The sequence below is a fragment of the Hydra viridissima genome, unplaced genomic scaffold, assembly GCF_058129835.1.
Source record: "Hydra viridissima isolate aposymbiotic clone 2 unplaced genomic scaffold, HvirCarnegie_v1 scaffold_4, whole genome shotgun sequence".
Lineage (NCBI taxonomy): Eukaryota > Metazoa > Cnidaria > Hydrozoa > Anthoathecata > Hydridae > Hydra > Hydra viridissima.
The window spans coordinates 13,837,001-13,852,074 of record NW_028324303.1 but is presented as its reverse complement, the minus strand read 5'-3'; the positions used below and the strand labels follow the sequence as shown (position 1 = coordinate 13,852,074).

Sequence of the window (15,074 nt, the reverse complement as noted above, 5' to 3'; positions counted from 1 at the left end):
GGAAAACTAGCTATTGTGGATCGTAAACATCTAGATCGTGCCAATATAATCCATGTAGAAACAATATGTTGCAAAGAAAATCTTCTTAAAATGTGTGAAAAGAGAAATGATGATTGGTCATCTAGTGTTGGCCACCGTTTGAATGGATGCATTGTATCATTCTAAATCCTATTAACTATTTTCAATGAATAGACTGTATGTTAGTTTGATAAAATGAAAATTTTTAATTTTGAACTTGGTATAAAATAATAAATTATAATATAAATTATTTATTGTTTGTTTCTCTGATTAAATTTTCTTAGATCAAATTCATCTGTTTCAAAACCTGGTCGTAGTGAGGATAGTAAAATGTCACAAAACTTTGATAAACTTTGCATGTATTTTGAAGATGCAATGGCCCCTATGACAACGTGTGATATGCATACAAAGATGATTGAACTAGCAGGATCGGATGAAAAAGTTTAATCGATATAACAAATGAAAAGAAAGTTAGAGCTTCGATATTGTGATGATATTGTTTTCGTAAAAAGCAACGGAAAACCAAACCTTATTTGTTTTAAAGATACTGCGAATTTCATAATTCAGAAGTCCATAAAAGAAATGGCACAAGACAACATAAGTGAATGTGAAAGAATTATTAAAACAGCTGCAAAGCTTATAAAAGTAGAAATAAATGCTCAAAACTTTAATACCAAAGAGTACCCTTCCAACTTAAATATTGAAAATTATCACGATAGCTTAACTCCTCTTCTTCGTCTTTTTAAGAGAGTTTTAATAAAAGACGAACTAAAGCAATCCTCAATAGGTCAAGCAGTTATAAAAGCTGTAAGGCCAAGATCATATATACCACCATTGCTGTTTGGATTAGGTGTAGAAGCAGATCATATGTTTGGCTCTAAATGGTTAACAAATCAGCTATTCAAACTAGGATTTTCCATTAGTCCGTCCGAGGTAACCCGATACAAGTATTTAGTTGTTAGTAGTGAAGAGAAAGCTATTGAAGCGTCACTTAAAGGATCTTTTACCTAATTGGTAGCTGACAATGTAGACCATAACATCTGCACTATTGATGGTAAAAATACATTGCATGGCATGGGGATTATTGCGATTGGTACAAAAGATCTAAATCAACCATTAAATATACCAATTCAAATTAACAGAGCAATGTCTCGAATAACAGAAATGCACTCCCAGAATAAGATCCCAATTCTTTTGTACGATACTCCAGAAGTGTCTTGTTTGTCTAAAATCATTTTCAAGCCTATTTCTCAACTTCAGTCACCTTCAACCATACGTTTATCTACTGGAATTGATCTTCTGTGGCATTTATTAAATACATTTCGTTCAGTTAAAAATAGACCACAATGGAATGGTTTTATGCAAAAGCATCAAAAAAATGAAAATCATCCACCAAAAAGTGACATCTTTATGCTTCCTATAACCAATATTAATCCATCAGACGAAAACTGTATTTATTCTACTTTGATGTTTGTAAAAAATCAGGCTAAGGCTTTAGGTGTTCCACCAAGTGTAACATTTGACCAACCTTTATGGATAAAGGCATTTGAAATTGCAAATTCCCAAGATCTTGGTATAGTTGTTCGTTTAGGAGGTTTTCATACTTTAATGAGTTTTCTTGGATCAATTGGGACAATCATGGAAGGTTCAGGATTTGAAAGACTGTATTTCTTTTTTTCAAAAAAAAAAAAAAGTTTTTTTGGAGGGTGGTGGAGCCCCACCCCCCTGGCCTCCCCGGTGTTGATGGGGATTTATTGTATTTTTTTAAAATTGCTTATTGTATATTATATATTTATCATTTTTTAATGACATATTAATAAATAGAAAAACTATTTAGACATTTAGTGTTTTTTTAATGAAAGTGTGAAAAAATGACGTTATTACACAAAAAGTTATTGCAACAAAAAATAGTGTAAATAATTTTGCCCAAGAGGTTATTTGGTGGACTTTTTCCTGCAAAATGTATATAAAATTGCGGTTCTAGCGATACCAAACACTGCTTTTACAAATTTTGTCCAGGTTGACCCTCAAGTTGACTACATTATAAAGACTTTCATTTCACCAAGTAAACACACTAATAAGGTCTAGTTTACATTAAAGACTTCAGCTGTGATTACTATTTCAACCCGAGATCGGAACTTTGAGCAGGTCTTCATGATATATTTGTCTGTTCGCCCAGTCCAGGCCCAAGAGACTGAGCTGATAAGTTAGTCAGTGTTAGGGTTCTGTTGTTTACAAACTTGTGCTTGAACGTTAGCCTTAATACTAAAGTCTTAATGATTAAAGTCAGGAGAGCTAGATGGCAAGATATTTTTGGGCCAGAATTTCAGGTAATCAGTTCAGAATAATTGGCTTGTACTAAAGGGAAGACGTAAGGCTTTAAAACTCATTCATTGAGTCTTGGGCACCCATTTTCAGTCCAGAGGGTAGAAATATTGGTGGGATTTTCTTTCTACTGAATCTGACCAATCCAAAACTCATGATTTGTGACGGATGCTTACTATTGCAAAATACTTTTCATTTAAGAAGAGGATATCGGTGTTTTTTCCTAAAGGATAGATCTAATCTTCTTAAATTTTTCAAGTCTGAAAACTTTTTATTTTTCAGTGAGCATAAATCTATTTGTCTTAGCTAAAGCTGTGCCTCAGCTTCCTTTACAGCCTTTCCTTGTTTTAGCTGGGATGGTCCGGATCTTCATCTTGATTTTGTTAACAAAATCCTAGTTAAAAACTGAATCGGGTCTGCTACTTCAAGGGTTTCTTAAGTTGGCCCACGAACCTCTAGCTTCTTCTTAGTATTGTAAGCATTGGCGCCGAGTCCACGGGGGCAACAGGGGCAGTGGCCCCCTCAGAAATTTATGCACGGGGGCAAGAGTATCTATTCGCCCCCGTGATAATCCGTGATAATATGTTATTAGCTCATTGCTGCAGCTGATAGAAGCACCAGCAAGTGTGAATTGCACACTTTGACAGCCTTTTCAAGTATCGTTGCAAGTTTTCATAAAACCTGTCACAAATGTCTTTGAATTCCTTCAAAGATTTTGCGTTGACGGCTTCTTCTGGCAAAGAACTCTTTTGTTTTGTTTATTACTTAAATTTAGCGTTGCGCAATTTATGAATGACTCTAATAAAAAACAATTCGAAAAATCGATTTTAAAATTCTGGAATTCCAAGCCATTAAATGACATTTATTTAAATCTCAATTACGTTAATCGATGCGGCTGAAGTTTTTATATTTAAAAAGTACTCTGTGTAATTAATGTTAACTGTCTATTGTTAGAAATAGGTATTTATTGTAAGTTTTTTTTTTTTTTAGCATTTTTTAGAAATTAGTATATAACCGATATAGAAAAATTATTTTCCATTCACTAGCAATTTTCTCTCATGCATGTACGCTAAACTTTTCACATCCAATAAATAAAACAAGTTGTTTTTCAACTTTGTTTGTTTCAAGTGAACAAACGCAAACAAAAAGTTGTCTTTTTGTCTGTCGTACATTTTGAATAGCATTAAGTGCCAGGCAAAACCGAACCAATATAAAAACCATTCGACCATTGCAGTGCTTTTCTAAAAATACTTATTGAAAAGAAACAGCAACAAATAGCAACAACAACAGAAACAAAATTGACCCACGCTTGAACGGTAGAAAGATTCTTTACTTCCTTTTTAGTGCATTATATTAACTGAAGATGTATGTTTTAAAAACTTTTTTTTTGTCTTTCTTTTTGTTTTAAAATGCTATATGTCTTTCGATCTGTTATATGAACTCCTGACTTCCAATTATTCATTTTAGTATGCACTGCATTCAAAATCCTAGTCTTTTCATTTTTTGCTGCTCTGTCTCCAATTTTTGTGGTCATTCAGGAAGATAATTGGAAAATATCTATATTACAATTTTGCAGAACAATTTTTTATGACTAAATCGGTATTATCCCTGTTAAATTATTTACAGCTATTTTTTTTTATGTTTACCACAAGGCCAAAAATCAGCAATAGGATCATTAGTATGGCTATGTTAAAATACTTAAATAGAACCAGCAATAAATCTACTGTCCCAGTTCAAGATAGACAATCAGACTTAGCAATAGCTTTATTGCCATCTATTGAGCAGCCAGCGTCACCAACGACTTTGGCTTCCTCCGAACAATTTCAGAACTGTCTGATTCAACTAAATCTTTTTTTAATGTACATGCCAAGCAGGCTTCTAGAAAATCAAACCGTAAATTTCTCGATTCCTGGCTTGACACGTACCAGTGGCTTCGTTATGACAAAGACAAAGATAAAACATTCTGTTCAATATGCCGAAGAAACGAAACTAACAAGGCTGTTTATTCAAATTTTACTACAGAAGGATTTGATAATTGGAAAAAAGCTGTTGAAAGATTTAATATGCATAAAAAATCAGTAAATCACTGACAAATTATTACCAAAGAATCTTACAAAGATAAAGGTATAAATATATCTTCACAAATTTCGTCCTCGCACCAAAAATATACAAAAGAATCAAGAGAAGCTCTTCATAAAATTATTTCCACTGTTACCTTACTCGCAAGACAAGGACTAGCCATTCGAGGTCATACAGAAGAAGCTTCAAATTTGAGTCAGTTTTTAAAAGTTAGAGCTACAGATGTTTCGTAATTGAGTACTTGGTTACAGAGAACGAAATACAAATTGATTTCGCATGAAATAATAAACGAATTGCTTCAAATGATAGCATCCGAAATTATCAGAGTTATTACTACCAAAATTAAGAAAAGTAAATATTTTTCAATAATGCTTGACGAGACTTCAGACATATCTGTGATGGATCAGGTTTCATTGTGTGTTCGATCGGTCGACCGTGACACGTTTCAAATTGAAGAATATTTTTTAGGTTTTTACGAAACAAACAAAACTGATGGTAAAACCCTTTTCAAAATAGTTTGTGATATGTTAACCACATTAGATTTACCATAAATTATTTACGAGGGAAATGCTTTGATGGTGCGAGTAATGTTTCGGGAGTTTATAACGGCTTACAAGCAAAAATAAGAGCCCTTGAATCTAGAGCATTATTTGTACATTATCAAGCTTAGTAGGGAGTTAGTTTCGTTGCTTTGCGAATAACCGAAGAGACTTGCTTGGTTCGAGACATTTCAGCAAGAAAGTGACAATTTGTCCTTGAGACCATTTTGTCCTACACGATGGACGTTGCAATACACATCGCTTGTATCAATACTGAACAATTATGAGGAACTACGGAACTTCTTTTCAGAACTGTCTAATACTGAAAAAAATGAGGCGGGGGCAAAAGCAAACGGATTCAGGAAGCAACTAGATAAGGCAGATACATTTATTATGTATCTGCCTTTTAAATGTAGACTTTTACTCTGGATAACGGTATCAGCTCCTTCCAAATGTTTTAGGATACTAGTAGTATCCTAAAACATTTGGAAGGAGCTGATACCGTTATCCAGAGTAAAAGTCTACATTTAAAAGCATGCAATGATATTATTGATACATTGAAAGACACCATTTATAACACGAGAGAAAAATTTAATTCTGTCATGTGTGAAGAATTAAAAGAGGAATGGAAACTTCTTGGTTTAAATGAACCTAAAGAACCAAGGAAAAGAAAGCTACCAATTTGATTTGACTGTGGATTAACAGAGCCACACATTTTCACAGCAAAAGAGCGTTACAATCAAATCTACAAAGCCTAGCATCAGTGTTCACCTCTGACTCCCAATTGTTGTTATTGAATGCAGAGTCTTTTCTAATAAATTTAGAAGTCTCTCCAAAAACAATTTGTGACTTTTATAAAGATGATCTAAATATAAATCGACTTAAATTGCATAGGGACATGTTTCATAATATAATTGAAGCCAAACATTTAAAAGCAGCATCTTTCATGGACGTTTTAAATGTTTTGAAATGTCATAAAAATAGCATGATTCATCTAATGGAGCTAAAAAAATTCGTGCACTTAATTATGACAGCTCCAATAACAACATGTACTACAGAGCGATCATTTTCTATGCTAAGAAGAATGAAGACATTTAAGAAATACAATGACCCAGAAGAGATTAAATCACTTTTCCATTATCAATTGTTACAATGAAAAACTGGATATTCTGGATATGACAAAGATTGGTAATGAATTTGTAAAAAAGACCATTCGAAGCAATACTTTTGCTGTAAAAATTGTTAGTTCATAAGTTAATAAAAAAATACCGTATTTTACATTGAATAAATATATGTGTACCTTACCAAGTACCTTTTTCATTTATCTTCAACTTATATCAAAAATAAAATCAATTTTCTCTCTTATTTTTTGCATTTCCAGTAGATAATAGTCTCTAGTGTCCTTATTGAAGTTAGGGGTCATCCATAAATGATGTCAGTAGATTAAGGAAGGGGAGGGGAAAATTTTTGCCTCCTAGCATTTCAGTTCGCCCCCTTGGTCAAAATCAAAAGTTGGGGCCTATGATTGTAAGCAATCCTTTTGGGGACCTTGAGACCTTGAACAATCTCAAAATCTGACACCCCCATGTAAAGAGCTCTGATAACTTCCACAGTTTTGTTATTTGCCATTCTTTCAGCAATATTACTCTGAGGGGAAATTATCAAAATATTTTAGTGAAAATATTTTTTCAGAAAATTGGTCGGTACGATCACAAAACCTCATCAAAGTTGAGCGCTAAATTTTAGCGTATGCTCAATACATTTTTCATATTATTATAATTGATGGCTATAAAAATAAAATCTAGTTACACAAAAAAATACCTGGCATCTATGACAATCTTGACGAGCTGAAAAGTTTACGAATGAACAGAGTCTGCATTGCCAATCAGGACCCCGGTGTCCTCCTCCTCTGTTGGAAGGTTGCATAGGTAATATATCTTAAAACAATATTCAATATGTTTAAATATTACAGAAGTCTGGATTAACTGGTAAGAGAAACTAAATTAAATGAAGCCAACGGTTTATTATAATTATACAACTTTTAATATAAAGAAAATTTTTTCAACAAGGGTTTTTCTTTTTTAAACAGTTTTCTTTTTTAATAATAGTAATATTCATAAATGAATACTCTGTAATATTAAGATACTTATTAATAGAAAACTTGAACACTTTGATCAAGAAAGTGTTCCATCAGGCTTATTAGACCTTCAAAATATTTGTGGCTCCAGAAGTTTAGACCTACAATCACTAGCATTGATTAAACAGAATTTTTTTTTTAAGTTCAATTTACCTAAATTATAATCCCAGGCTTTAAGCTGCTTTAGGGGAGAGTTGTGCTGAATGGGCCACAAAGTTAGAATTTTTATAAATATGACTAATACTTTTTATTGTGAATAACTATGGCGGACATATTATTTCAGAAGACAAGATTCAAGTCTTAAGTAACTATCATTGAAAGCTGTAAAACACTGAGCTAATACAACGTTAAAAAATGTGATAACTATGACTCATACCAAATTGTTTAATGGTTCATTCAGTACAATTGATTGTGGTAAATGGACCAACCATATACTGAATGAACCAGCAGTAAATTCGTTTTACGTAATGAATAAGAAATGGAATTTTGCTCCAATAATAAATAATAATACTGTTATCCTTGTGAAAATTAACTTAAAATAAATTATGAAATACCAAAATGTTGAACTTGGACAAGCTTACCTTGGGCATATTTTGAGCTTAGTATTGAGCTTTATAGTTACTTACGGCCAAGATTCTATTCAAGCTATTTATGAACAAGAATCTATTCATCATAATTGTGATAAATGGGAGCTTTAAAACAAGAAAAGAGTATGTTAATACAACTTAGATTTTTCCGACTCTGAAAACAAAATAAGTTGAAATCATTTATACAACTTTAGGCGAAGGTCTCGATCAGGAAGTCAAGTTATAATAATCACAAGCATATTGGTTTGCATTATCTGCACTTGTGCATGTTTTATATGGCTAGCGGACACACTGTCTGGAATGGTACCACAGTTCACTGTCTCGACCAATTTCCTCACGTTTTGCGCACAAGTCATTGACTGACTTAATTTCTCCACAAATATTTAAACAATCTTCAACACCATTATCACTTCTTTCAACATTGATATCATTAGTTTTAGCCTCATTATCAAATGTTAGTAATGGAAACTCTAGAGATTTTGAATTTTTAGATTTTTTTTTTCTTGCTTTCCATAGTTGCTACTTTTAAAATTTTTTTGTTTTTCAGAAAATTTATGAGCTTTAAACTTTCTCTGAAGTTGATGATTTTGGAGAGCCTCCTTGACTGGAGTATCAGTTAGAATGGAATAAGATGCATGTTTCTAAACGTGTTTTTGCAGTAAGGTAAGGGTAAATACGTTATACTTCCAGGGAAATGCTTGGATTTTTGATAACTTCACAATTTCTTTTTACTTTTAACAAAACTGGATAGATGTTCAGTGATGCAAGTTTGAGTCTGTTTACTTCTTCAAAAACTGTATTGATAGTGAGTGCCTCAGGATCGGATCTGTTTCTAACCTGGAATAAAACAAAATCTTCATCCTTCCTTCAATCTGGTTAAATTGGATTTATGCCAGATGCTGAAAAACCTTTAATGATATTAACTAGCGTTGATACTTTTGTCCAAGCTTTCCAGGAATTTCTCCCGTCATTGATTGATTCACAGGATGTGATACCATCCAACTATCAATTTTATGGTTATAATGACGTTTGAAAGGTCCATAAACTGTTATATTCAGTGGTTGTAGTTTATAAAATGTATAGGGTGGGATTGTTAAAACAATTACTCTATTTTCTGATTCTAAGTCAATGAAGTTATCCAACATTAAGAAACTCACATAAGGTGAAGACAAAATGAATACTCTCTACGAAGATATATCACATTACGTTATCATTATGATATCAAATTATTGATATGTTATAAAAATAACCTAACTACAAAATACAATAGAAAATAATTTAACTACTAAATATTTCATAACGTAAAGTACTGTTTCAATTTTTTATGAAATATAATTTTTTAAAAGGGAATATTTTTTAAAAAAACTTATTACCTTACTATGTAACTTGTATCCTAAAATTAGCCGCCTTCCAACATTGACGTTTGCTTTATACTTTATTAGTATCACTTTCACAATTCGTTTAAAAAAAAAAAATCCATTAATTTTAATAAGCAACAAACTGAAGCACAATAAATGTTTACATTGAAAAACGGACAGGTCCATTCAGTGCAATCAATAGTGGTTCATTCAGCATCAAAGCCCACATGTTACCCAGGCATATTGAAGAAAAGTTGTGTAAAGGTGAGTTTTTTGCGATTACTCAAATAAATGTAACTAGTCTCTAAGTTCTTATTTTTAAAAAGGTCTATTTAGCTCAAGGTCTATTCGGTACAACTTTTCCCTATTAGCAGATAAATGCTTATACGAGTTTGTGAGATTGCAGTTCAGCATGGTTTAAACCTAAGTTTTTTTCCTTTAACATCACTCCCAAAAAGGTTCTGTTTCTCTATCATGTACAATAGGGTGGTAACTTTTTTTAAACTTATATGGCCATGGTACTCAAACAATAAATAAAAACAACATAAATATTAAAAACATTATTTATGTTGTTTTTATTTATTGTTTGATCGAAAACCTCACCCATCAAATAAAACCTACTTTTAATATTTTACCAGTTGTTCAACATTGATAACAACAGTATTACTCGACAATAATATTCTTGAACGAACGAACTCCTTTATAAAGCGCCCAGGTCAGAAAGATGAAAAAATAACTTTTCCTGGTATATTTGACATCACCTGTACAAATGGAGAGTGTTTTAGCGGGGAAGATAAGAAGCTGTATAAAAAGCATGTCTTCAGTGGCAAAAAGGTGGGGTACACCACATCGAAATGTGTACCAGTACATCCCTGTAAAACAATAAAGGAGTCCTGTCAGTCCACTATGTCATTCCATGATTCCTCGGCAAAACCTCCCCGCCTAGCAACTCAAAAAACAACTCAGACACTATTGACGAAGAGTCCTACGAGTCTCCTGAAAAAAAAAATATCGTCTTGCCACACCATTCAACAACTGCAGCAGTTACCTTAGGCATGAACGTTCACATTAGTACCAGAAAGGTGTCTGCATTATGCAAGCAGTTATCTACTGACGGTATAAGCTTGGCCACGCCCTTCTGAAAGTAATGAAAAAACAATTGCCATGGGTATGTAGTTTTCTCGCTACGAACACAACGTTTCAATTTTAGATATTCTTTGCTCATTAAAAAAACTGTCTCTACAAAAATTTCGCGTTCAATTTATACTTTTCAAATCACCTCAAATACCCTCATAAAAAAACCACTTATACTATATTTATAATTTCTCAAGGTAAATACTTCATTCAAATCCGCCATACATTGTTTCTCCCACGCAATTCAATTACAGGGTATTAAGCGTCTGCGTCTCGGAATTGTTTTCTCGAAATGAACCGGGACAAGCGTAACGAGACGAGAAATTTCCGGAAAAAAATTACGAGACAAAGGAAAAGGTTGTCCCGGAATAAACTTTTAAATCGGGACATTAATTTTATCTCGGAATTTAAAAATTGTGTACCTGATAATTATGAAACGTTATGAGACAGATCAATTATATTAAATAGATATTTAACTCGCACTTTCGTGAAAAAATTTTTTTGCCAACCAAGTTTCTTTTACCAGCCAGAACAAACCTATCCAAAAATGGTCCCAACCTCAATTTTGAGGACCAAAAAAACGACCGATGGGACATTTATCTGCAAGGTCTCAGATATCACCAGATGAAAAAATTAAAATCTAATCTCTATAGCCAAAGGAGAAAAACACATTTAAAGTTTGTAACATTTTGCGCAACTCATCGCACTTGGAGCCCCGTCGTAAATCTATTTTGTTTTTTTTCACCTTTGGGTTATGGAGTTTTTAAAAAATATCAAAAACTCTTCACATATATGTGTTGGCTATAACCTGACAAAAAATCAGCTCTTTAACACTTGTGGTTTGTGTACAGGGACCTAATGTATAGGGTATGGCACTAAAAGCCTCTTTAAAAAGAGACAACGGATGCTTTACGTTTTTATTCTAACCTTATTATCGACTATGGAAGTTTCAAAATTTAATAGAATGAAGCCTTGGCATTTATCTTTCAGGCAAAAGAAATAGAAGCAAGATATCTTTTATCTGTGCAAAGATATAGCTCTTAAAGTAGGAATCTCGCCTTTGAAAAAACGGCCAAAATATAGCAGCTTTTTGTGGTTTTTATGCTTTTTAAAGATTCAAAATTGCATCAAATAGCTTATTTAGTAACAACACCATGTGACTAGTGGATATGGCATTCTATGGCTGTTAGACTTCACATTTGTGTGTGCTTTGTCTGCAAAAAGAGTGTTTCTTATTTCTGTGAAAAGCCAAAACATCAAAGTAATTACATTTAAGCAGTCAACAGTCTAAACAACTAAAAAGATTTTTTATCAACACAAGCTTGTACTGAATTTTTTTTTCAAAGATCAGTTTTTTAGGTACTGAAATGCCGTATAAAAGAAAAACTCATCAAGATTGTCGGCAATCTGTATACTTCTTTTGTTTTTCAAAATGTGACAGGCATATTTCTGATTTCAGCAAGAAAAGAATACTAGTTATTTTTTCTGGAAACTCCATTGATTTTAAGGATGATAGAATTCCATTGGGGATATGCAATTTCTGCAGAGCAATGGTACAAAAGCATGGCAAAGGAGATAGAAACTTGCCTCTTCCCAAGCTATATGACTTTAACAAGTGATTATTAGACCACAGACAAGAGGATTTGATTCTTGTAATTGTTTAATTTGCCAGGTTGGCCAACTAAAAGGACATTCTACAAAGCTCACTTTTTCAATCGATCAAGATTTGAAAGAATCATCAAGTAGCTTTGATAAACTATGCTCAAACTGTCTCAGTGCAGTCAAAAGAGGAATAACACATAATTGTTCACAACCCACCATGTTTGAAAATTTTAAAAAAATGGTAGCAACTAAATCCAGAACTGCTGAAAAAATTGGGTACTCTGTAGTAACTGAAAATGCATCTTCTCCACAGAGCACTATTAGGTTGAGCAGAGAGAGAGGTAGAGCTTTAACAATCACTCCAGGTCCCTCCAGAGCTCAGTGCATATCAAGAACTTCTCTAAATACTTTGGACATGATTCAAGTTCAAATCAATACTGGTCTTTCAAATAAAAAGATGCAAGAACTGGCTGTAACATTAAACAAGATTACCAATTCAAAAATTGTTGAAACAAAATTTAGGGAAAATTTTACAATGGCTGGTCGAAAAGTTGAAAGTTTATTCAAACTTTCCAAAATCTCACTTACAAGGTCATCAAAAAAATCTGATTATTTGGTAAAGGTTGTTCACTGCAAGAGTTTAGGGGATTTTTATAACACAATTCTCAGAGTTAGAGCAATCACTTCACCGCCTTTCATCAAACTAGGCATTGATGGTGGAGGATCTTTCTTCAAGTTCAGCTTGAGTGTTATCTCCAATGGTGGATGTCAAAATGCCAAAACAAGTTCAGCCTTAAATGACAAAAGCTTACTGACTATAGAACATGGGAAAGAAAGAAGTGCCAAGCGTCAGCTACTTGTTGCTGTTTCTGAAAATGTTTCAGAAACTTATGAAACTTATGTCAAAAAAATTTTAAGTTTATTTGGGAAAATTGATGTACCTTTCTTTATTGCATGTGACATGAAGTTAGCCAATATCATCTGTGGCATTCAGTCTCACTCAAGCAAACACCCTTGCTGTTGGTGTGATATTAAATTTAGTGACCTCAAAGAACAGGGAACTCTAAGAAACTTCAAATCCATTAGGATGCAATACAAAGCATTCATTGAGAAAGAGAATGGAAAAATGTGTGTAAATGATTTTCCTAATGTTGTTCATGACGAATTGTTTGATCAAGAAGATCTCAAACAAGTTATTGAGTTTATTCCCCCAATGGAACTTCACGTTCTCCTTGGAATTGTAAATCATCTTTACAAATCAATGCTAAAGATATGGCCAGAAGGCAAAGATTGGCCCTTACTTCTCAAATTGAAATTACAACCTTATCATGGTGGAGAGTTTGTTGGGAATGATTGTCATAAGCTTTTGAAGAATACGGATGTTTTGCAAAGAATTATTGAGAGAGAAAAGGCAGACCATATGCTTGGTTCTGTGAAAACATTCCAACATTTTAAGAGTGTTGCTAGCTCCTGTTTTGGAAGGACATTAAATACTGAATATGTTCAACATATCAAAGACTTTAAGAACTCTTATCTTCAACTCCCAGTTTCAGTCACTCCAAAAGCCCATGCAGTGTTCTATCATGTTCCTGAATTTATTTCTTTAAAGGGTACAGCATTGGGCATTTTTAGTGAGCAATCAACAGAAGCCTTGCATTCAATCTTCAGTTCTCAATGGGCTAGGTAAAAAAGAAACCCTGATTACCCTGGTTATGAAGGCCAGTTACTGAAATGTGTTAATGACTATAACAGCAAACATCTTTGAATTAGATTTTTTAAATAATAATTTTTTTTTAAACAGTTAAACAGTGATTTCTAGAATTTCGTACTTGTCTAAAATTTTTGTTTGTATTATACACTGTATCAATTTATTTATATTTTCATAATATATCATAAGTTTACAAAAAATTAATCAGAAGTATATATCTTATTTTGCAAGCACTAAATAAAAAAATCTCAACAGCAATTTGAAGAAAAAGTAATAAACATTACAACACCACCATAAAGTAACTTTTTAAAAAAAAAAATCATTTCATGTTTGTATGTGTTTTTACAATGGGAGATAAAGTTTATATGGGATTTTCATATGTTTAATATCTTGTTAAAACCTATTTCAGTAAAGATATATTTCTTTTATATATTAAAAAAAGTTGCCATTATTGTGTGTATTTCCAATATTTGTTCACTCATTTAAAACAAAAACAACAAAGCAAACCTGTGGGTTTAACAACTAAAATATAAAGAGGTTTTTATGTGTTTTAAATTCAGAATAATTAGAATAAATGCCTCTAGCTATGTGTTTTTTTCCCCATACTTTATACAAACTTGGACAAAAATAGCACTCTTTTTGCAGACAAAGCACACACAAATGTGAAGTCTAACAGCCATAGAATGCCATATCCACTAGTCACATGGTGTTGTTACTAAATAAGCTATTTGATGCAATTTTGAATCTTTAAAAAGCATAAAAACCACAAAAAGCTGCTATATTTTGGCCGTTTTTTCAAAGGCGAGATTCCTACTTTAAGAGCTATATCTTTGCACAGATAAAAGATATCTTGCTTCTATTTCTTTTGCCTGAAAGATAAATGCCAAGGCTTCATTCTATTAAATTTTGAAACTTCCATAGTCGATAATAAGGTTAGAATAAAAACGTAAAGCATCCGTTGTCTCTTTTTAAAGAGGCTTTTAGTGCCATACCCTATACATTAGGTCCCTGTACACAAACCACAAGTGTTAAAGAGCTGATTTTTTGTCAGGTTATAGCCAACACATATATGTGAAGAGTTTTTGATATTTTTTAAAAACTCCATAACCCAAAGGTGAAAAAAAACAAAATAGATTTACGACGGGGCTCCAAGTGCGATGAGTTGCGCAAAATGTTACAAACTTTAAATGTGTTTTTCTCCTTTGGCTATAGAGATTAGATTTTAATTTTTTCATCTGGTGATATCTGAGACCTTGCAGATAAATGTCCCATCGGTCGTTTTTTTGGTCCTCAAAATTGAGGTTGGGATCATTTTTGGATAGGTGTGAGAAATGATGCCCAGTGACTCAAAACAACAAAAATATGGCAATAAAACCATAACAACTTTTTTTGTAAATGTTGTGCCCTCTTTCAAATAATACTAAATTACAATGATAATTTATTTAAAAAGTAAAAATAGCTTTTTCATAAAACTTATATTTGGTATTTTATGGTTAAAAGAAGCTAAAACATTTTAACATTATTTTCAAAGAAATCTAAAAAAGGAGAGATTTTTGTTTAGTAAAAATGGAGACCTTTTAATCTAAA

The 15,074-nt window shown here is 32.6% G+C and overlaps 1 protein-coding gene and 2 pseudogenes across 1 annotated transcript in view; 1 reads left to right on the top strand and 2 right to left on the bottom strand.

Annotated features, from left to right (window-relative positions):
- LOC145183197 (uncharacterized) overlaps nucleotides 1–15,074 on the bottom strand; it is a 55,978-nt gene that overhangs the window by 34,641 nt on the left and 6,263 nt on the right. The window contains exon 3 of the mRNA XM_090085676.1: nucleotides 6,783–6,898. Within this exon, the coding sequence (XP_089941802.1) occupies nucleotides 6,783–6,887 (105 nt within the window). The 5' untranslated portion in view covers nucleotides 6,888–6,898. The remainder of the gene's footprint in view (nucleotides 1–6,782; nucleotides 6,899–15,074) is intronic.
- On the top strand, nucleotides 478–6,117 carry LOC149890018 (uncharacterized; annotated as a pseudogene).
- On the bottom strand, nucleotides 7,893–8,997 carry LOC149890017 (uncharacterized; annotated as a pseudogene).